The sequence below is a fragment of the Staurois parvus genome, unplaced genomic scaffold (assembly GCF_062004578.1).
Source record: "Staurois parvus isolate SC_StPar_1 unplaced genomic scaffold, SC_StPar_1.0 ptg000636l, whole genome shotgun sequence".
NCBI classification, from domain to species: Eukaryota; Metazoa; Chordata; class Amphibia; order Anura; family Ranidae; genus Staurois; species Staurois parvus.
In genome coordinates, this window is record NW_028318432.1 from 2461570 (window position 1) to 2484310 (window position 22741).

Consider the following 22741-nt stretch of genomic DNA (forward strand, 5'->3'; position numbering starts at 1 on the left):
AAGAACTAGGTCTTTTGAAAAATAATACTAGGATTATAAATTTTGTGACACGCCAAGAGCTAGACTTGTAAAGTTAATAAAAGATCCACCTTAATGATCTGTTTATCCCACTGTAAGGCTGGTTTCAGCTTTTAGCTGGCTTGTGGTAACTCTCTATGAAAATAGATTTCATGTATTTGTAATAGCTGAATTGAAACCTTAATCTATGAACTTTTGAAAGAATCCATAAGGAGAAATTGTGTTTTCATGTATTTGTGTGTCTATGCCTGTTCATTTTTATAAATATCCAGATTCCAACCAATATTCAGCATGTAGCTCCAATATGTGACAAAGAAAACACTGCTGTTTTATGTCGTAATATGATTTCTTTTTTCCTGGTTCCTACGGGGCTATATATCAAAAGCAAACAGTATTCAGAAGATATATCCCACCAATATATCATCAAACTTGCTCAGCTCGATTGTTTTACAGAGTCAATCTATCACCAGAAATTCTCATTATGAAGCGTTGCACCAAAATCTTCAATAATTTGACTTCATTTAAGATAAAAAATTCTATAACAATACCATTACACCTCGTTTTCAAAGGAGCTGAAAACCTCTCCACAAAATGCTGATCTCAGCTCATTACCATGAATGATTACTGCCTTTTGCTTTGTACAATTTGTAAAGTGTGTGTATATATATATATATATATATACAGTGCTCAGCATAAATTAGTACACCCCAACAGATTTGTCAGAAAACCTTTACTTTCCTTTCAGGATCAACATTTTCTATGGGATACTATACTACAAAATACTCCCACAAATGTGGGTCATTGATTGCAAACAAAATTAATTAATTTGTACACACAAAAAAGTATTTTTCCTAACAAATTAATTCAAGACCATGTTGCAAAAATGAATACACCCCAATGAAGGTCTTAGGAGCAAAGCTACATTTTAGACAACAAAATCCTAATTAACAAGAATTAAACTACAGGTGAGTCTAATTATTCATTAACCACTTCCTGTCCGGACACTTTTACCCCCTTCCTGTCCAGGGCAATTTTCAGCTTTCAGCGCTATCACACTTTGAATGACAATTGCGCGGTCATGCAATACTGTACCCATATGAATTTTTTACCATTTTTTTGAGACAGATAAAGCTTTATTTTGGTGGTATTTATTCACCGCTGGGATTTTTATTTTTTTTACTATGTAAATGAAAAAGTCCAAAAATTTTGAAAAAAAGTGTTTTTTTTAATAAAATTTTGCAAATAAATAATATTTCATCCTAAATCTTGGCCAAAATTTATTCCGTTATTTTTTTAGTAAAAAAAAAAATCCAAATTAGTTTATAATAAAACATTATAATTTTTAAACATTTTTTTTTACATTTTTATTTTATTTTTTTTTATATTTTTTTTTATTTTTATTTTTTATTTTTACATACTGTCACCCTAGCAGTACAGTGTCACCATGGTGACACTGTACTACTTGTGGGGGGTGATGAAGATTTTTTTTTTTTTTTTTACACTGATTGCTTTTACACCCATATAGGATGTAAAAGCAATCATTTCTCTTTCTCTCTGTCTGCATTCTTGCAGTCATTGAGAAATACTGAGTGAGCTGTGATTGGTCACAGCTTGTCACATGGTACAAGGCTGTTGTGAATAGCCTTGTACCATGTGACCTCTGTGATCATTCACAGATTTCACACGTAGTAAGCAATGATGTTACAAGTGACATCTTGCTCACTACTTTGCATGTGATCACTGATTCGCCAATCAGTGATCACATGACCGGGACCTCGTACAGAGGTCCCGTCCGACGATCGGTGTTTCACTGTGTCCAGAGGACACAGCGGACACCGGATCGCGCTAGTGCGCGCTCCTAGGGAGCGCGCACAGCTAGAAAAGGCGGGTGCCGTTTAGGAACGGCAACCCGACCTTGGACTGCCACCGCCCTGCCGTTTATAAACAGCAGGCGGACGGCAAGAGGTTAAACAGGTTTCCAGCAGACAGTTGACTATAAAAGGGCGTTACTTAACAAAGAAAACCCCTCCCATTTCATGCTGTCAACAATGGCACCACATGGAAGAGAAATGTCACAAGGACCGAGAAAGAAATTAATTTCTTTACACAAGAAAGATGAAGGCTACAAGAAGCTAAGCAAAGCTTTACTCATCAGTCAGAATACTTTTGCAAAAATTATATAAAAATGTAACAAAGAGGGAAGTGCAACCATCTCACAGAGACATCCAGGCTGTACACAGAGATTAACACCTCGACAGGAGCATTTTCTGATGAGAAGGTTTAAAGAAAATTGCCATGCAAGTTCACTGCAGTTAGCTTAAGAAGTAGAAAGCCAAACTGGGGTAATTATTTCCTTTGACACAATATGGCGTACACTGTAGAGGAATGGCTTGCATGGGTGTCATCCACGATGGAAGCCTCTCCTAAAGCCCAAGCACAAAAAAGCCCACCTAGAATTTGCCAGGGCCCTTGCTGAAAAAGAAGAACACAACTGGGACACTGTACTTTGGAGTGATGAGACCAAGATAAATGTTTTTGGAACTGATGGTTTCAAAACTGTATGGAGTTGGAAAGGTGAGGAATACAAAGAAAAATGCATGGTGCCTACAGTGAAACATGATGGTGGCAGTGTCCTTCTGTGGGGCTGCATGAGTGCTGCTGGTGTCAGGGAATTGCATTTCATTGATGGTATAATGAATTCACTGATGTACTGCTCTATAATGAAAGAGAAGATGCTACCATCACTCCGTGTCCTTGGTCATTGTGCACTTTTCCAACATGACAATGATCCAAAACACACATCTAAGGCCAGCGTTGCATTTCTGAAGAAGAACAAGATGAAAGTGATTCAGTGGCCAAGTATGTCTCTTAATCTGAACCCAATCAGACAACTATGGGGAATTCTGAAGATACAAGTTGAGCATCACTCTCCATCCAGCATCCAGACTCTAAAAAATGTCATTCTTGAAGAATGGAAAAAGATGTTGCAACATGTTGCCAACTTGTTCATTCCATGCCTAGAAGACTTGGTGCTGTCCTTACAAATCATGGAGGTCATACCAAATACTAGATGTTGTAGTTTTTGTTGTGGGGTGTATTCATTTTTGCATCAACTAATTTTATTAAAAGTGAGGATTTTGTAATCTAAGTTATATTATTAACCTTACCTTCATGTAATGAGCTAAACAAATGTTTATAAAACTCAGTTTTGTCAAAATTTTGGAAATTGTTCTTGTGTTCCTTGAGATATTGATTAAAATCTTACTTTTCAAAAGGAGTGTACTCATTTATGCTGATATATATATATATATATATATATATATATATATACACCAATTGTTTAATAATTTTTTTTATCTTTTGGTATCCTTTTTTGCATCTCAGTACTGCTGATAATTGTATTTTGTATTTCAAAATGATATATTTAAATTTTTTTTAATCAATTAAAATTTTTCATTTCAAAACTTGCAAAAAAAGGTAGATTATATTGGGAAAAAATTCAGAATTACAATCCAGAGCAGAAAGTATGCAATGAAACATATGCAAACATTCTGTATAGGTAAACACTCGAGCGTGGCATAGCAGCGCTTAGCAAACATGTTGGTACTTTCAGATACAGTATTAAAATAGTTCAAGCACAAATGTGGTGCTTCTTTATACAATAATCTAAGGTATAGACAACCTTGCAACATAATTCTGTCAGATCAATGGGGCTGAGGCCTGGGTTTCCAGCCATGGAGCCCATAGCTTTTCAAATTTGCCTGGGCACTCTCTGTGCTTATAAATAAATCTCCAGTCTATGGGTCTTTTCCATCTGTTACTGATATCATTTAGCTTTTAAGCCAATTTTTGTCAACATGTACTTACTCCTATTTGGACTATAATAATATCTCTGGACCGGTTTTTATACTGACAGTCCTGGATCATCCCATAACACAAAGTACCTGAAGAGAGATATTCATGGAAGGATCACCAGGAAATATTTTAATGAATGAATGAATTGAAAAAGATGTTTAAAATGATTTTTTTTAAAGCTTTTATCAAATTGTAATGCTTAGATTTGGATATACTTTAAAAATAATAAAAAAAATGTATGTAGCTACCCAGACACATAAGACAGTGTACTTAAAGGTAAATTATACCTTTAGTACAAGATGTCCTTTTTCCTTTTGCTGCTGCTGCCATATACAGCAGCAGTTGTACTGACATGCAAACAAACAGCCAGAATTTCTATATTTTTTCTTACCTTTGCCAGCTTTCTTGTAAGAGTGATTGCTGATTGATCACTTCTACATGCTGAGTAAGTTGTGTCCTCTGATCTCCCTTGGATAATATGAACAAAGAAGGATAAAGCTCTGAACACTTCCAGGTTCAGAGCTGTCTAGCCTCTGCCACTTTGACCATGAAAGAAGCTGATTGAGCATCCAACGTGATCGCAGCCCCATTTGTTCCTGTGAAGGAGCCATACTCTGCTGGAGCACTGGAGACTGCCAAGTGTACAGCTCGAATACTTACCTGCTTCTATTACATTACTTTATTACTGGCTGAACCAGTGGGGACCACTCCTTCTCTGTTGATAAGTGACAATCTGAAGCTTGTTGGTCAGCGAGGAAGAGATGACCTTGAGCCAGTTTAGTTATCCTATTGCAGGCAGACCTCCATCAGCAACAGGCTTACTAGGGATATGACCTGTATTGCATATAAAAAGTATCCATGTGAGTGTTGGCAGGTGTAGTTCTTCTCCACCGAACAGGTTGCACCTTGCCATTTGGTAATGGAGTGAAGACCTAAGGGGAAGATGTTTGCCTGTAGCCTCCATAGGTGGCACATGAGAGTCAGCTGTCTGATTGGATGCTGCACTTCCAGTGACCTTTTGTGGTCATCTTGGTGTGTTAATAACAGTAGTGCTAATAACGAGCAATGCCCTAATGGGTTTGACAGGTATTTTGTGACTGGATATTCCAGGGAGATAAAACATTGTCTGGCAGGGACAGAGTTCTAGAACCAGGGAAAGGTTCAAGTGTAAGTAAAGCCAGAGTAGGGGAACACTGCGGTGTCAAAATACACAAAGCACATGGATAAATTCCCAAGTGGATAGGTTGGATAGATCACACTGGAAGCTGCTACACCCAACTCATGTAACCAAAATGAAAAGACAGTACATTTCATCAAAATAGGAGCACTGATCCAAAATATGTGGTAAGGTAACAAACTCACCCCAAGCATTGGAGAGTAAAAGGTCACATGAAAACGCAGCTCACAGTAGACAGCTCCAGAGGATCAAGGTGCAAAACAATGAGGGTGCATGACATGACTCACATGTTAAAGCTTTTGGTAAGTACAGCACCTGATTGTGGGTCCAGATGGATGTCTCAAATGCCGGGGACTGCTGGAGTGGTAGCAGGATGGCCGGGTGACACCAGGGAGGATGTGAAGGGTTGGTAACGCTGTCAGCGGCTGTGGGCCCGGAACAGATGCACCCACGGGCCAGATGTAACCCATAAATATTTTTACCATGGTGTGAATAATTCTTAATATATGGTCATTGCTGGTTTTAGATGATTATTTACTATTCACAAAGATATATGAGTAATAGAAGGCACATAATGTGTTAAAGTTGTTGGAGGAGGGGAAATATGGATGTCTCACCCCATGGCCCCTCCTTTATAAACTCCCTCTCTGCCAGAGGAAGGGGTAATCCCCGAAACATGTAGGCCCTAGTCCCAGAAATCGACTGCCCCTTGATCTTTACTTGGTTTCTTGTGGCTCTTTGCCATCTGGGGAGTTTTTCCAGTGTACTTTGGTGCCCACAACAGTATAGTCCTTCAGGGCACTTCCTCGAGTACCTGACATTATCTCTGGGTCCCAAGCGGATCACATCAGGCTATGTCTGTTCTGGCCTTAAATAATGAAATGAACTTGGGTGTCTTTCTTCATAAGTAGTGTCCCTTTAAGGTAAAATGTTTAATAGTTTTTATGTGACCTTTTATTCTCCAGTTGAAAAATATGTGACTTTTCATATGCTTGGGGTGAGTTTGTTACCATACCACAAATTTTGGATCAGCGCTCCCTATTTTGATGTCCGAACACTGCTGTGTGCTGTAGTTGGCACCGATCTCCAGTAGTGCTTCTGCCTCTCGTTCAAGGCCCTTTTGACCGCCACTAAGTCAACCACCACTCTGCTAAGACCCACTCAGTCTGTATTGTGCCCAAGGTGCCTGGGGATGCACCACAAGGACGGTAATAGTGTTTGGCTGGGACCTGCATTGTGCCTGAGTGGAGTGATCACTTACTGATTGCTGGAAGTTACTAAACTGCTACTGAGTGTCAATGAACCTGTTACTGAGTGTTACTGAACCTGCCACCACAAGGATTACTGCATCTGTGTAAGACAAAGTTACTAGTGCTCGCTTTACCTTGCAAGTGTAAATCTGGAAATAGATGGATCAAAATTTGACTGAATTTCAATCCTTCTATGGGGAGGCTAGTTGTACCGATGCTGATCCATCAGTCAAGTTCAGAACAACCAGCCTGTCAGGATTTTTTTGGTCGATCATGCTGGTGACTATAGCCGCCAGCAGTGATCATTGTATTTTGGTGGGGAAGGCTCCTCATGCTCCCCAATAGCAGAACACAATAGTACTTTAGGAGGGGTTCCCCTATCAAGACAGAATATGTTGATGGGGGAGTAAAGCACTTGTCTTTCCTTCCACCCGTGATTGAAGGAAATAAAATTGCATAATGTATGGCCTGCCTAAGTGTTATCAATTGACTTGCATTCAGCTTAATATAATACTGTGAACCTCTCTTGGACTCTGAGTGTGCTGGTTCTTCGCGCTGGGTACCAAACCACTGGCCCCCGGCCCAGGGGCGGACTGACCATTTGGAAACTCGGGCACTGCCTGAGGGCCCGGGGTCAGTAGGGGGCCCCATGAGATGCCCCTGGTACCTTTTTCATAGGCTTTTTTGAGTTTGGTCAAAGACACAGGGGCTCCGAGATCCCCTATTGCCCAGGGGCCCCATGAGTTGTCAGTCCGCCCCTGCCCCGGCCACATGATGGTCAGATTGTTCATGCACATCCAACTATCTTTCTGGGTCCAGCTCTAGTGGAGGGGTATTGTGTATTTAGTGAATTTATTAGCAGTTTTGCTGTAAATGGATCATTTTTGTGTGTGTCTGTTTTGGCAACTTATGATAATCAAACTAACTCACATAATACAGCCTATTTCTTATACCTAGAAGCATTGTTTGAATATTATCTGGCATGTCAAATATGTATTTTGTGAACATATGATTTTTCTCTTTAAATAACGTCTCAAGCGTTTAGTGTAACTTGTGAAATCAGGCTGTCAGTGTTTGCCTTCATGATTAAACATTAATATATTCACTAGAGTGGTAATGAGATTACGTACTGTTACTTCTTATGCCTATTTTGTGATGTTAATGAACAGGATTAGCACATAGGATCATTTGCAATTCATTACGGTTGCAAACATTTTGTTTCCAAACAATATTTGCACCAAAATAAATGCCAAAGCAAACTCAGTAAACACTGTTACACTTCCCTACGTCTATGATGTTAGTAAGTTACAAACTCAAACTATTGTATTTACCTTCTGTATTGTTTTTATACCGCTGTATGTACTTGTCAGAAATAATTGTGCTATCTATACTAGAAGTTTTATATGGAATTAGACTCCTCTAAAGCTGAGTATGCACTATATTTTTTTTTGTTCAACCCAGTGGGCTGAATGAATAAAAACTGAGATATCGTCATACTAAAATAAGTAAAGTTGAATCTACCCCACTGTGCCTTTGTGTTCTGACAGGGGCCCCTCCAGCCAGAACATATTGATCAGTGTTCGCAGCCATTGGCTGCCAGATCTGGATGGATGCTGGTTTTCCAGCATACCCGTTCAACAAGACTGGCTTCTGTAGAACAGACAGCTGTACACACAGGGTGAAAGTTGGCCTGTTCCTGCCAAACCAACTGTTTTTTGCCAGTTTTCGGTCTGTGTGTACACAGCTTATGGATGGCCATACATTATACAATTTTCTTTCGAAAATTGCTTTAGATTTACCAAAAACCATATAATATGAGATCAAATCTAAACACTTTCAATTGTATCCAATTAGGCAGGCCCTTGTACTACATAGTTTAAGATAAATCTAAAGGAAATTGGGCAGAGGTTGGACAGAAAATTGTATAGTGTATAGCCAGCCTAACTGTGGCTCCTTCTTTTGCTATCAGTTTTTGACACCATCATCCTGTAAATGAATATTAAATGTCACTCCCGCCTGCTGAATGCAACACATTCAATTGACTGGACCTGCGTTTCGTCAGCCCTGCAACCACGTGCAAAGTATGCAGTTGCGGCGTGATAGTGCAGAATTTAGCGGAGTTAAAACAAGCGGTGAGAAGCTTTGTAACACCTGTTAAATGCTCTCTGAAAAGTAATCTGAATGCAGATCATTCTTCAGAGAGCAATCCAAGTGTAAGCAACGCCTTAGAAATTAGAGAAAAAAAGTCCATCATCTTCCTTTTGAATTTTGTCATCACTGCATTTGAAAACAAATGTCGATTTCACCCCACTAATGATTAGAACATTTTTAAAACTAAAATTTTCATTCAAAAATTAAAGTGGAAGTAAAGGCAAAACCTAACTAACTCTAAACCTGCTTGCAGCCACATCCTAAGCCAGGGGCAGACTGATAACTCATAGGGCCACCGGGCAATAGGGGATCATGGGGCCCCTGTGTACTTGCCCACACTCAAAAAAAGCCTATAAAAGGTACCAGGGGCATTTCATGGGGTCCCCTAGTGACCCCGGGCCCTCGGGCAGCGCCCGAGTTCTCGAATGGTCAGTCCGCCCCTGTCCTAAGCATAATCTATCTAGCCCTGTAAAGAAAAATTCACTATACTTAACTGTCCTGAAGCCGCTCCGGTCTGGTCCCATGCTGAGCTGTCTGTGGCGGCTTCATGTAGAAGTGTGCAGGAGAGGTAGCCAACAGTAGCCCCATAGTAAATGCTATGGGTCAGGACACTTAATAGACATTTCCTAGCCGTTGTCAGCTGTCTCCAGCACACAGAGGGCGCCGCTGGAGACCTGACCGGAGCGGCTACAGAACAGGTGTGTATAGCGATTTTTTTCTTTACAGGTCTAGATATATTAGACTTAGAATGTGACTGAGAGTAGCTTTAGAGTTAGTTAGGTTTTGCCACTACTTCCACTTTAACTAGCTTTTGATATAATACATCAGGGTTGATTTACTAAAGACAAATAGACTGTGCACTTTGCAAATGCAGTTGCTCCAGAACTTAGTAAATGAGGTAAAGCTTGACTTTACAAATAATATCCAATCTAATGCAAGGAACATTTAAAAAAACAGCATTTTTTCCTGCACATGATTTTTTCAAAGTGCACAGTCTATTTGCCTTTAGTAAATCAACCGCATTGAAATTTAATATCTGTTGTTCAGTTAATGAGAAACAGAACACATCCATAGATTCATTTTCAAGCTCCTGACGTTTTTCCTTGACCAATGCCCACTTCATCAGGGGAGCGTTAGTATAAGATACTATCTGTATATCTTAGAAACTGAAGAACAGATCTTAACCATGCATTGCATTTAAGGAGATCATATCTACCAGCTCAGTGAATGAATATGAAAAGTTTTTACTAAGGGCAAAGTTTATACTTTTGCTACAAAATCAGTTTGGTCTAAATCACACTGGTTATGTCCAGTAATTATTTGCAGTTTTGGTAATTATTAATAATTAGTCAGTAAAATCATTTGGTTGCTGTATTTTTAGGTACTGAAGGATTGGCTTGTTGTGATCCAGCCTTAAGAATGTTTTGAATTTCAGTATTATCTGTAACTTCTTACAGTATTATCTGAATTTCAGTATTATATGTAACAGTAAAATAGTAAACTTGATTACAGACAAACCCCAATGTCCCCTTGGTGACTGTCCCTTGGCAAGCTGATGATTTAATTCTCTGGACAAGGTTGTGCCCTTAATTGGTGACAGATTTCTTTCACTATCCTGACTTCAGTGTAACCCTGATTTTTTAACACATCCTCAACAGGAGGATACACTTTTCCACCAGATATTCTATTCCAGTGGAAAAGAGTATCTGGTACACGCGATGAAAATATCAGAGAAATGATCCACACCACATCATAATTGGACCCTGTTCATGAGAACCGCTGTGGGTGTGTATGTTAAGTTAACAACCCCCCGAAATCAGACCGCAAAATGCAGTGCGATGCGAATACCCATCGGACCAAAAAAGGGTCCTGCACGTTTTTGGTTCGGATGCGGTGCAATTTAAGCCATACAAAATGTAGGATTCCAATCGCACCGCACACATTTCGCATGTGATTTGCACAAGAATGCGGTTTGGTTCCTGTGCGAATCACATGCGCTATACCACACTGCATATATGTGAACCCAGCATAAAGGTAAAAATTCTCCAAGGACAGAATACAAGTTCCCGCAATGATGTAATGTATTGTATTGTGTTCTTTTATTTGTTAGCATGCGTGTTCTTGGTTTTTTTATGGACGAATACTATACTGATTAAATTAAAATCGTTAGTTCTGTTATTGTACGAGAAACATTTTCTTGCTTGTCCCTTCGGATAATTTTGCATGAACTGTCATGACTGTCACTTGAAAGCTGTGTACTAACAATCAGATTTGGACGATTGCACTGAAAATGTTTTTTTTTGTCCGATTTTCTCATCGTGTATACTAGGCACAAGTGTATTGCAAGCAACCAGGCAGAGGGCTTTTAACTCCAATCCTTTATTGAGTCGGATTGTACTTAGTTCAGATCTGTAAATAGACACTTATGCAGGCCATAGACAGGGAGAAAACCGGCCGTTTTTGTTTTAGAAAAATGAAAAATCGGTCGTTCAATCAGCCGACGTTACCACCATTGGTAAAAAAAAGCCGGCTGATTTTCATCCCATCTACGGCCGGCAATTATATAGAATATGCAGAAGAAGAAATAGAAGAAATAGAATATGCAGAAGAAGAAGAAATAGAATATGAAAAAGAAGAAGAAAAAGTTGCAACATTGTATCTATTTGTATCCATTTCGATTACAGATTTTTCTATTCGGATACAAATAGATACAATGTTGCTATACTTTTAAATGTCAAATATAATATCGGACTGAAATTCTTTTTCTTCTTCTTCTTCTTCTATTTCTTCTTTTCTTCCTCTTCTTCATATTCTATTTCTTCTTTTTTCTTCCTCTTCTTCATATTCTATTATTTCTTTTTCTCTCTTCATATTCTATTTCTTCTTTTTCTTCTTCTTCTTCATATTCTATTTATTCTTTTTCTACTTCCTCTTCATATTCTATTTTTTTCCTTTCTTCTTTTCCTTCTTCTTTCATGTCACTGCTCATGCGCATTTTTTAAAAACGGGAAAGATTGGCAGATTTGTCCCTCAATCGGCAGAACGACAAATTTGGCAGATTATTTTCTAGCAGGACAGATAATCGAAAAGGGCAAAAATCACTAAAAACGCCGACCGATTCCCGCACTAACAATCCGAAAATCGGACAATTTTGTTTTTCGGACGTTTTTCATCCCATCTATGGCCCGCATTATACTGCAATTCTAAGGTATGTTGTAGAGTCACCAGCCCACCCTTTACAGGGGGGTTAATTACTAAAACTGGAGTGTGCAAAATCTGGTCCAACTCTGGATAGAAACTAATCAGCTTTCAGGTTTTATTGCCAAAGTTTAATTGAACAAGCTGAAGTTAGAAGCTGATTAGCTAACAAGCACAGGTGGACCAGATTCTGAGTGCTTCAGTTTTAGTATATCCCCCCATAGTTTAAACCAGACCATTTGGAAGTGAACAGTGGAGGGTTGGGAGGGTTTTTGTCAAAACTATATAATGACAAAAACTTTCCCTGAGTTTTATTTATGACAGTGACAAAAAGAGGTTTTTGCTTTTTGTCCTAGAAGCTTTAAACCTGAAACACAACTTGAATTAATATGCATGCAGTTCTGCTGGTGAGCATTTTGGTCCAACTGCTTTGATCTCTAATCAAACATTTTGGAAACAGAGACATATTTGCTAAATACTCAGATATACATAATCACACTGTGTCTGGCTACATTCCTTTGTGGGCTGGCAAGCATAGGGTTTTCTGCCTTGGTGGAGGGGTATAGGGTGCTAGAAGCAGACACCAGGCTTTAAGGGACAGTAGAGATAAGACACATAAAACAAAAAGAGAACATTGGAACAAACGGATAAGTTCTTACTGTGGAGCTAAGCTCACATGCCCCACTCTTGGTCCCCTAACTAATCATAATGCCTTTGAGACATTAACAGCTTTGTTGATTTAATATTGGATCAGCAGGGTAGGTCATACTACTAAATTTGGAGTATGCGTAGTTCTATGTGTGATGTATTGCACCAGATCAACTTGGATGACAGCATTTATTACTTCTAAGACAATGCGTTTACTACCAAAATATTACTGAAGCACTACTACTACTACTACTACTACTACTACTACTACTACTACTTCTACTACTACGTCTACTAATGTTAATAATTTGGTGATTATGATGATTGCAATAGTTAGTGAACTAATTAGCTGACGTGTGCTACTTGGAAAGGACTCCAAATTCTCCATCTAAGAGTGACCATCTATAGACAGATGGCAATTGTAGAAACCTTCTCTCTGTATCGTAAACTGGGTACAGCTGGATGGGAACAGATGTGGTTTACTCATACATTTCCCAATCGAGATGGAGAACAGAACTGGTAATCAGAAAATACATGGGAATGAGATTCCATGCATTTCAATGCCTCTTCTGTCACGCTGAATGAAAGTCCACTTCATCCACAGAGATTGGCGGTCACTGTGGTGGAAAAGCCAGTCTAGCTGGACATGAAAAACAGTTTAAATGGTCTGCAAGATGTCAATTGCTGCTTGTCAGAATGAACCCATAGATATAGATGGTTCTGAATGAGATGTCTATGTTAAAAGTGTTATGTTTTTTTTTCTGACTTACAGGTACTTATTCATTTTGGTAACGTGACTTATGAACTGTGGTCCCAAAGTGGTAAACAAGGAGCAAGTTGGAAGAGAGCTGAGGTTTACTTGACAACGTTGTCTAACTTTCAGGTTTGTCTTTCCTAAATTATTTCACAATGTGATTGTACAATATTTGCACATTCCATCTATTTGTCAGATGATAATAAATTCCATGTGATAAAAAATTAGCAATCTGCAAAAAGGTTTTACAATATTTTTTCTATTAATGATTAGTGATGTGACACCTGTAGCATTTAAAAGATGACATGCCACGAAAAAACATGAATCATATATACAGTACTAGAAGCAAGAATTAATCCCCAGTTTTGTCTGTGGTCACGCTGCAGCTGACCTTTTCCCCATTATTGACATATCATGCCTTGTTCTACATGGAGTCTCTAGGTGTAGGCAATTTGGTAAAGGCAGGGCATTGCTACCTCATGTTAGAGCTTCTCCCTGATGACTGGTAATCTAATGATTGGTGGGGTAATATTCAGTCAGCGACAAGAGAGGTGGAGAAAGCACAGATCCACAGAATGAAGCAGAAGCAAGGATGTCCTTGCACTACAGGTCATTAGGTACCACTTCTTCTTCAGCAAGGAGAACAGTAAGCAGCACAGTAGAGACAGTATCAAAATCTCACTTAAAATCTGGGGAGACTAGCAGTCAAAGCCACCAGTGCATTAGATGACCTCATACTGCAGATAAAAAGTTATAGAGGCTCAAGGAACAGGTGTCCTAGACACAAGAAGTGTGCTGCTACTTTTCAAGAGGAATTCAAGGCAAAAAGTAAATCTTTAAGGTTACTTCCTAGTCAAAATAACATTTCAAGAGAGTACATTTTCACAGTTTGAGTTCAGGTCCACTTCAATATAGCCATCAATTGCTACTAGATATATCATATTTATAGACCTAAAGTGTAATTCCAGTCAAATTCTAACCAAGCCTAATCCTACTCGCATCCCCATTCGAAGACTATTCTAACTACCCTGTGAAAAAAAATATGTCTATACTTACCTATTCTGAATCCGATTCAGTCACATGAACAGGTCCCAGTGTCGGCTTTAGTGTAGGGGACAGGCAGCTACAATGGCTGCAGAGCCTGGGCAATGAGATCACCCATAGGCTTACCATGGGGCATCCATTGTTGGCTGTCCCTCCTCTTCACTAAAGCCGATGCCGGGACTCGATAAAGTGACCGGACCAGAGGGGCTTCAGAATAGGTAAATATAGACATCTTTTCTTTTGCAGGGTAGTTAGAATAGTCTTATAATGGGGGTAGGAGTAGGTTTTGGCTTAGTTAATATTCGTCTTGAATTACACTTTAATTCAACTATATATATGTTTTATTTATGTTTTTTAGTAAGTGTTTACAATATAGATAAAAGATTCTTCCTCTAGTAGCTGTTGTCCAGTAGGTAGTCAGCTTACCACCCCTGCTGAACAACTGTCAAGATAACAGTATAGGCCGCATAAAAAAAATTAATGTTCTCATTTAATTTCAGCTGATTGATAGACAACAAGATGGATTGTGAGAGAAAAGAGCAGTACAGCATACAACCCAAGGACAACTTCTATAGTGTAAACAGAGTCAGGTTATTTACTGAGTCCATCTGTTGGTATCACTTACATATATCATTACAAACCGTATGTCATATCAATTTTTAAACATGAGCAAAACTTAGGGTGATCAGTTATAATCATTCACCAAACAGTTTATCCAATTAAATGAAATGCTGACTCTTAACCCCCCTGGTGGTATTCCTGAGTGTAGCTCGGGGTTAAGTTTCAGAACCAGCTACACTCGGGAACACCATGCAGTGTTGCTTTGGGATCCCTTCAGCACTCCCACGATGTCCCCCCTGCAGTATCCCCGGCCAAGTCCTCCGGCCGATGACGGCATCCGCCTTCCGGGTTCCGTTCCCTGCGAGCGTCGGGACGTACGAAGAACGGAACCGGCGGGAATTTAAAAAATGTAAAAATTTGACATTCACTCAATACACTAAAATCTGACAGTATTACATTACTTTATCAAGCCATTTCACATACATTTTGTCCCGAGTGCTTTGTCCTGTGCCCTGCCTACATTTTTACTGTTCTTTCTGCCTGGAAACAGAAAAAAGTCCATGGTGTCCAAAAAGCGTCCCTTTAGGTCAAAATCGGTTTTAGACCAGCTAGAGAACAGCGATAGTAAATCAGAACCACTTGCAGAATTGAGTGATAATGATTCGTGGGGAAATTCGTCATCAGACACTGAAAACGATGTTGCGACTAAGCTCAGTTATGTGCGAACTCTATTTCAAATTTCAGTGTTTTTGGTTTAATTATATTATTGAATTAAATTTATTATTATTATATTATTATTTTTTATGATTATTTATTATATTATAATTTATGATTTCGTGTTTAACATTTTATCATACCCGGGATGTTTACTAGACTCTTGTTAGGCCAGATTTCAGTGAGTTATTCCTAAGAATTACAGGCCTACAATTAAAAAAACAACATATTTCCATTGAAAACAATCTACTGCTTTGAGCACAGACATACTGACATAATCAGACCGCTAGGGAGGTTAAGAGTGATGCCCATGCCCTAGCAATGTATACTAGACTTCCCTTTGCTTTCCCTGCTCTCTGTTTAGCTGCCAGAGTGAAGAGAAATACCATCACTTCTGGTTATGAATGAGTATGACTCATTCCCTCTCCCCCATGTGACAGTGCTTGTGTCCGATGATTGGCTTTGACACGGGGGTGGGAGTTCATAGACCCGTGTAAGCTCTGACAAGTTAGTTTGGAGCTTACACAGGGAACTTTACCCGGTAAAAAGCAGAGTGGGAGTAAGGAAAGGTGAGTATATGACACTGGGGGAGGTGGAGGATTCAAGTGATCCTTGTGTGCCACATGCTGAAGTTGTTTCAGCCACTCTTTTGTGTTGCTCTAAAAAAATGGGGATCTGTAGAGCAAGTGGTATGGTAGAGGTAGTAATTTTAACCCTTTACTTTTCCGCTAAGCTTTCATTCTGAAAAATTAAAAAAGTGACAGAGACTACCTTACTTTCAACACCAGTACTGACTGTTGTCTATAACATCCTCTGCTTGCAGAACAGTCTGCTTTGCAGCATTGTTGAATTTAACATTCTGCCATTTCACTCAGCCTTGGTGAAGAAAGATTGTGTGACCCCTGAAATACATTGGCATTTCTTTGCTCTGCTTGTAGTAACCAGTTGAACAATAAAGACCTTGGACTTTTTATTTGGTGCTGTCTTTGATCTATTACACTTGGATTTGACCACTTGGGTGAATGTCTCTTCCTGAGGGATCTCTGTCCTTGTAATGAGGTGCTGAATACAGGCCAATTGGGCTCAAGTAATAATTTTGGCAACATTCTGGTAACCCCCTTCCACCATTACTTTTTGGAGTCAGTTTATTAGGGTTTAACCAAGCAGGTTAGCAGTCCCTGCTAGGACTAGGATGACATCTGATTACTATGAGTTATTGCACTGCATGGGGTATATTGTTGTTGCTGTTTACTCTGCTTTACATAATAATAATCCTATTTGTTTTCTACCCCCCATATAGCTACTAGGAGTATCTTTTTTTTTCTCGTCTCTTCTTTCTACCCTTTTATGAGACGAGAACCAAAGTAGCCCTGAAAGCGTGACTGTAACAAGAGCTTAATAATACATTTCTCATTCTGTTACCCTCATAATATTCCCCTCGGAGTTTAACGCAATGTCTAATTTACTGGAGCGAAGCTGAAATATAGTACCATAAACAATGTCAGCGGCATGGTAATTAATTGGACTTACCATATGTTCAACAATGTGTCTCCTAGCCAAATAATTAAAGCAATATGTATTTGTGCTCGGGTATCTTGTTTAGCATACAGTAGATCTTGGAAGATCATCTCTCAAATGTTAAACAGGAAAACGCTGTGCGCTTAGGTAATGAGGCAATCTGCTACGCTGGCATAAAACAGAGGGTATTGTTCAAGTGGTATTTTTAGCGGTGACATTTTGATATCACGTCTGGTTGAAATAGTAAAATGTTTCACAACTTTATATAAAGATATGACAGTGTACAAGAAGAAACTCAAACCCTGCTGTCATTAAGTTGTTTTTTTTCCTGCATGAGTTGGGGGCTTGGCAATAAAACACAAAGACAAAGAGAGGCTGAACATTTCTGCTCTTGCTGTGCCAAGAGAAATAAGAAGACTACTACGCCTCTTTTGAAGATGCTACTTGCATGGCAGGCATGCTAATCATCTTGTAGGTAGGGCCTAATATAGGTACCTTATATAAGAGGAACCGCACACACAGTTTATGGAACACTTTTACACTGCGATCCAGTAATAAAGTAATCACAATGCCAAGATGTGTAATTGGAGGATGGCTTGTACCTTCAGCAGGACTTGACTTGCAACTTTTGGCCCAGAGGGCAAGTACAACTCAGAGGTCCATGCAGCAGTGACTTGGCCCTCCTCCCGCTCTCCCTCTTCCCTGCCTCCTCCTGACCCTCATCCCAGGCTGAAGCTTTGCTCCAGGTACGTTCTTCTCACCAGGCGGGTTGGACTGGAATATGCCTGCTGCACCGACTCCGGGATCCTGAATTGTCTGTCAGGGAGTGGCCAGGGGCTGCAGGGGGGAGCCAGGGCAGCTCGGTCAGGGTTGGCTGGGGAAGGAGAGCCTCCGGTGCTGGCCTCTGCTTGGACATGACATACAGCATCCGTGCCAGGGGGACTGCCTGTGCTCTGTCCTCATCCCGAACTCAATAGGACACCGGTGGGGACTTTTTACTCCTCTTCAGCAGGAAGCCTTTAGGCATGTCTGCAGTGGAGGCAGTGCAGCCTTTATACAAGGCATCAGAGTGGCCCAGTGGGCAATTTCCCCCTGCCCCTTAGCCCAGTTCTCTCCTGCAATTTGGTAATGCTAGATACATTATCTCCACGGTCTGCACTGGTTCCTCACTCCTGCACCAAGCACTGGAACATATGATGTGGTATAGGAGCCATCCATGAGCTATTACTGCACTATTGAAAACGTTCCCTGTGCTAAGCTTTGTCCCTCACAAGCAGATTCCTTTCCCTAGCCAGCTACTCATTCAATTGCACCAAAATGACCTGGGACCAGGGGCGGACTGACAACTCATGAGGCCCCCTGGCAATAGGGGATCATGGGGCCCCTGTGTCCTTGCCCAAACTCAAAAAAGCCTATGAAAAAGGTACCAGGGGCATCTCATGGGACCCCCTACTGACCCCGGGCCCTCGGGCAATGCCGAGTTTCTAAATGGTCAGTCCGCCCCTGCCTGGGACCCATTATTTAAAAGGTTCCCAGACAAAATGGCCGACAAAGAATCTCAAGAGTCCTGTGTCTGACTGGATAGTTTTCCTTCCCAAACCACTTGGTGGTATCCCCAAAAGATCAAGTCCCTTAGGAGACTCCTTTCTCCATGTAGAGATGGCACAAGGCTACTTATAGGTGGGAAGGCTACCTATACCTGCCTACAAGCTGATTTAAAGAGAAACTGCCATGGGAACAATACACCTGCTGGTATAAAGTGCAGGCATATAGAGGGGTCATTTTTTTTAGGAGCCACCTTTAGTCCAATCAGCTGCAGGCTTGGTTATTCACCACAAAAAAGGGTGAGATTCTAGTGATGTCAATGACCTTTTATGGACATGTGCCCATATTTTGTCAATGAATGTCTTTGAATGACCCAATGATGAATGATGAATGACCCAGCCTGCAACTGATTGGACTAAAAAAGAGTCCAACTTAGACGTTTGGATAGAGGTGAGTTAGGAGGACGCCCAAATTCATTTTTATTCCTGATAATGCCACAGCTTGTCTGCCTTTACCGTCTCCTCCACGTTCCTATTGGCCAGTAAAGCTGTCAATCATAGCAAAAAGCTAAAAGAAGTATGTGTGTGTTTGGGGACGGGGGGTAGAAGGAATGGGATGAGGTAGCCGCAAGACTTTGGCACTACCTGGAAGAGTTGAAGCTTTGTCGAAATGGACAATTGCTCAATCCTATTTGAAAGGTTTTAGAGGCTGCTGTAGGAAGGTGCAGGGTCTGCTAAGCTCCCGCACTTTATACCACCAGAAGATTTGTTTTTTTTTTCTCATGACAGGGTCTCTTTAAGCACTTTTTGTTTCATTGACCTGGAACATGCAAGCAACCAGTCAGAATTTCTCAATTGCATAGTCTGAAGCAGTGATTATGGATATATTGAAGCCATTATATTAACATGACAGCGGGCTACTAGTGTTTTCTCAGAAAGAAAGGTTAGCAACTGCAGCCTCAATATTTATCTCAATACAGGTTTTCAGGTGATGTGGGGCAATGTTATTTTGTCCAGTACACCAACTTTGGCATGGTTGTGATTGATAGACATCTCTTGAATTCCTATTTGTTGGATGGGTGATAGAGCAGAAAGTGAGTGGAAATGTATCCATTGGGGACACAGACAGCAAAGGGTTTTTCCCTTAGATGTGCTTTAATTTCTCAGGAGATGGTGACACTGAATCCAAAATTGAATTGTGAAGGCAATTCCCTATTGTTGAGCACAATGGCTAGGCAGCTCTGTAACACAAAGGGGCCTCTAAGGCAGAACGATGGAAGGTGCAAGGAGTATAGGAACACCACACCAAAAGTATAGGAGTCCTATAAACCGGGCTTTTTTTCTCAACAAATAGGTACAGGAACTCACCCCTTCTGACAAATTTCTTGTCTCCACCCCCTACCCACCTCCAAGCACCGTCCCTTGGTTGCTTCCCCTAGCCACCTCCTAGTACCGCTTCCCTTAGAGAATACAGAGCCAAGTATCATTTTGTGGTCCTAAGTAATTTGTATGGAATTTGTTAATGATAACAAGAAAAGCAGTAAAATAGATTCCCAGCAGCAATAGGTTCCCCCCTCAGCAACAATAGAGTTCCCCAGCAACAATGGACCCATGCAACAAAATACCACCCCAGCAACAATAGACCTCCAGCAGCAACAGATCTCCCAGCAGCCAGCAACAATATACCCCTCCCTCAACAGTACATTCCTTCTAGCAATAAATGACTTCCCCCACAACAATAAATCCCCACCAGCAACAATAGACCTCTCCCTCAACAGCAGATCCCTTCCAAAATTGATTGACCCTCTCAACAATAGCTCCACCACCAGCAACAATAGACCTCTCCCACAACAGTAGATCCCTTCCAAAATTGATTGATCCCCCTCAACAATAGCTCCACCACCAGCAACAATAGACCACCACACAAAAATAGATCCCCCCCCAGTGACAATATATTCCCCATCAGCCAGCAACATTATACCTTCCAGTACACCTCAGCACCCCTTGACACTACATACATTCAATGCTGGAGGTGCTGGAACTGCGTTCCCCTGCATTTCCCCTGAAAGAACCCTGCCTATGAATATGCTGATTCAGATTGACTTTTAGTTGTTAAGAATTAGTTCTGTCTTAACCAGCTGCTGAGGTATTGGATGACATTGGATAAAAGGAGACAATTTCTTAATTTCTTCCATAGATAATTTCACCCTTATTAACCATCAAAGTGGTTCTAAAAGCAAAAGGTTTTTTTACTCTAATGCATTCTCTGCATTAAGATAAACACCGTTTCAATGTCTGTGCTCGTGCCCCCAAACACTTACCTGACACCACCCTCAATACAGCGCTGTTCCCACAAGTAACCTTTACTCCTCTCTTCTTGTATTCACAGGACACAGAGGCAGTAGCAAGAGCCACTGGAGGAGGGAACAAGGGTCAGGTCCAAGTTACGCTGTGTGTGTCTATGGACGCACATAGCCTGGCTTGGAAGCAAGCCCTCACACGTGCCCCCATAGCACACAGCTTGCTATAGGGTACTTGCAAGAGAAGAGTAGCAGAGAGCACCAGTGGGGGACTCCAGAAGACAATGTTAGGGACCACTCTGTGCAATACCATTGCACAGAGCAGGTAAGTATAACATGTTTATTATTTAAATAAAAAAACATGAATGTTTGAAATCACTTTATGGCTTGGTTCACACTCTTGCATCCCCATTGCTGTGCGATTTTCAGTGCAACTTGCTTGCAACTTTCATGCAACTTGAGGAGTCTAGGGCACTCAAGTCACATGAAAGTCGCATTAAAGTAATGCAGGAACCTTTTTAAAGGTCGCTGTGACCTGAGTAGCATTGATTGGAACTGCTGCAATTGATATAAATAGATTTTCAGTTGTCATGTGACTTTATGTATTGCACGTTACATGCAAAGTCACAGCAGTGTCAACTGGAGCTGAAACTAAATCAGCAATTTAAAGTGATTCTAAAGGCTTATTTTTTTTTAATAACAAACATGTTATACTTACATGCTGTGTGTAGTGGTTTTGCACAGAGCAACCCGGATCCTCCTCTTCTCGGGTCCCCCTGCTGGTTCTCCTGGCCCCTCCCTTCTGTCAGGTGCCCCCTCAGCAAGCAGCTTGCCATTGGGGCACCGGCTGCTCCATGTATCAATTCACAAACGAAGCCTCAACTCTGCCCTGCCCTCTCTTTCTTCTCATTGGCTCACTGGTTGTGATTGACAGCAGTGGGAGCTAATTGCTCCAGCTTCTGTCTTAGCCAATCAGGAGAGGGAGTCCCGGGATAGCCGTGACTCCAGTGCACATTGCTGGATTGAGAGGGGGCTTAGGTGAGTATTGGGGGGGGCTGCTGTATGGAGAAGGCTTTTTACCTGCATGCATAGAATGCATGAAGGTAAAAAACCTTGAGCCTCTACAATCACTTTAAGCTCTGATCAAAGGGTAGCCTTATAGCCTCTGAAATGTGTTGGCTTGTCAGTAAATAAAGGAAAATCTTGGTGAAACAAGGAAACAAATGTAAAATCTGACACAAGGTTCTACCCCCCCCCCCCTTTCAAAATACTATGTAACTTAGAAGTGAATTAATAACAACATGTTTGTATATAGACCCCTAAATGTATGGAAATTCAACTATGTCTGCAATACTTGTGTTTTGTGTTCTGCTCACTTTCATTGTCCATTATTTATAATTTGCAGATCGTTTTACAAGCCAAACGTGGGGTCAGCTATGTTGGAGATGTGACTGTGGATGACATATCCTTTGAGAACTGTTCGTCATTGCTGATCCAAGATAAGCAGTGCACATCCCAGGAGTTCATGTGTGCCAATAAATACTGCATTCCTAAGAACAACATGTGTGACTTTGTCAATGATTGCTCCGACAGTTCTGATGAGGACCTGTACATATGTCGTAAGTCACTGTGTGCTGTATTGACTAACAATGGTTTGTCCACAGCCATAAAATGATAGTCAGGTGATCGGATTTTTGGAATGTCTGGCCAATATACAGGTGTACCTCGGTTTACGAATGTCTTGATTAACGTAATTTTCGGTTTACGAATGAAAATCCATTACAGTTTGCACATTTTTTACAAATTATTTTCGCAATACGAAGTGTATGTCGGTGCCGATTTTTAAATGCAATTGCCGGCTTTTTTTCTTCTTCACTATAGCTCACAGAATTTGCTGTCACTTTTCCAGAGTTAAGAAACTAAAAGGAAACATTGTTTCTTATAACTCGGGGAAATAAACTAAAAGGAAACTTTCTTTTATTTAGCTAGGGGAAAAGTGACAGTTGAAT

The 22741-nt window shown here is 40.6% G+C and overlaps 1 protein-coding gene across 1 annotated transcript in view; it reads left to right on the plus strand.

Annotated features, from left to right (window-relative positions):
• MALRD1 (MAM and LDL receptor class A domain containing 1) overlaps positions 1 to 22741 on the plus strand; it is a 464614-nt gene that overhangs the window by 236077 nt on the left and 205796 nt on the right. The window contains exons 20-21 of the mRNA XM_089693696.1: positions 13070 to 13180; positions 22138 to 22351. Of these exons, the coding sequence (XP_089549822.1) occupies positions 13070 to 13180; positions 22138 to 22351 (325 nt within the window). The remainder of the gene's footprint in view (positions 1 to 13069; positions 13181 to 22137; positions 22352 to 22741) is intronic.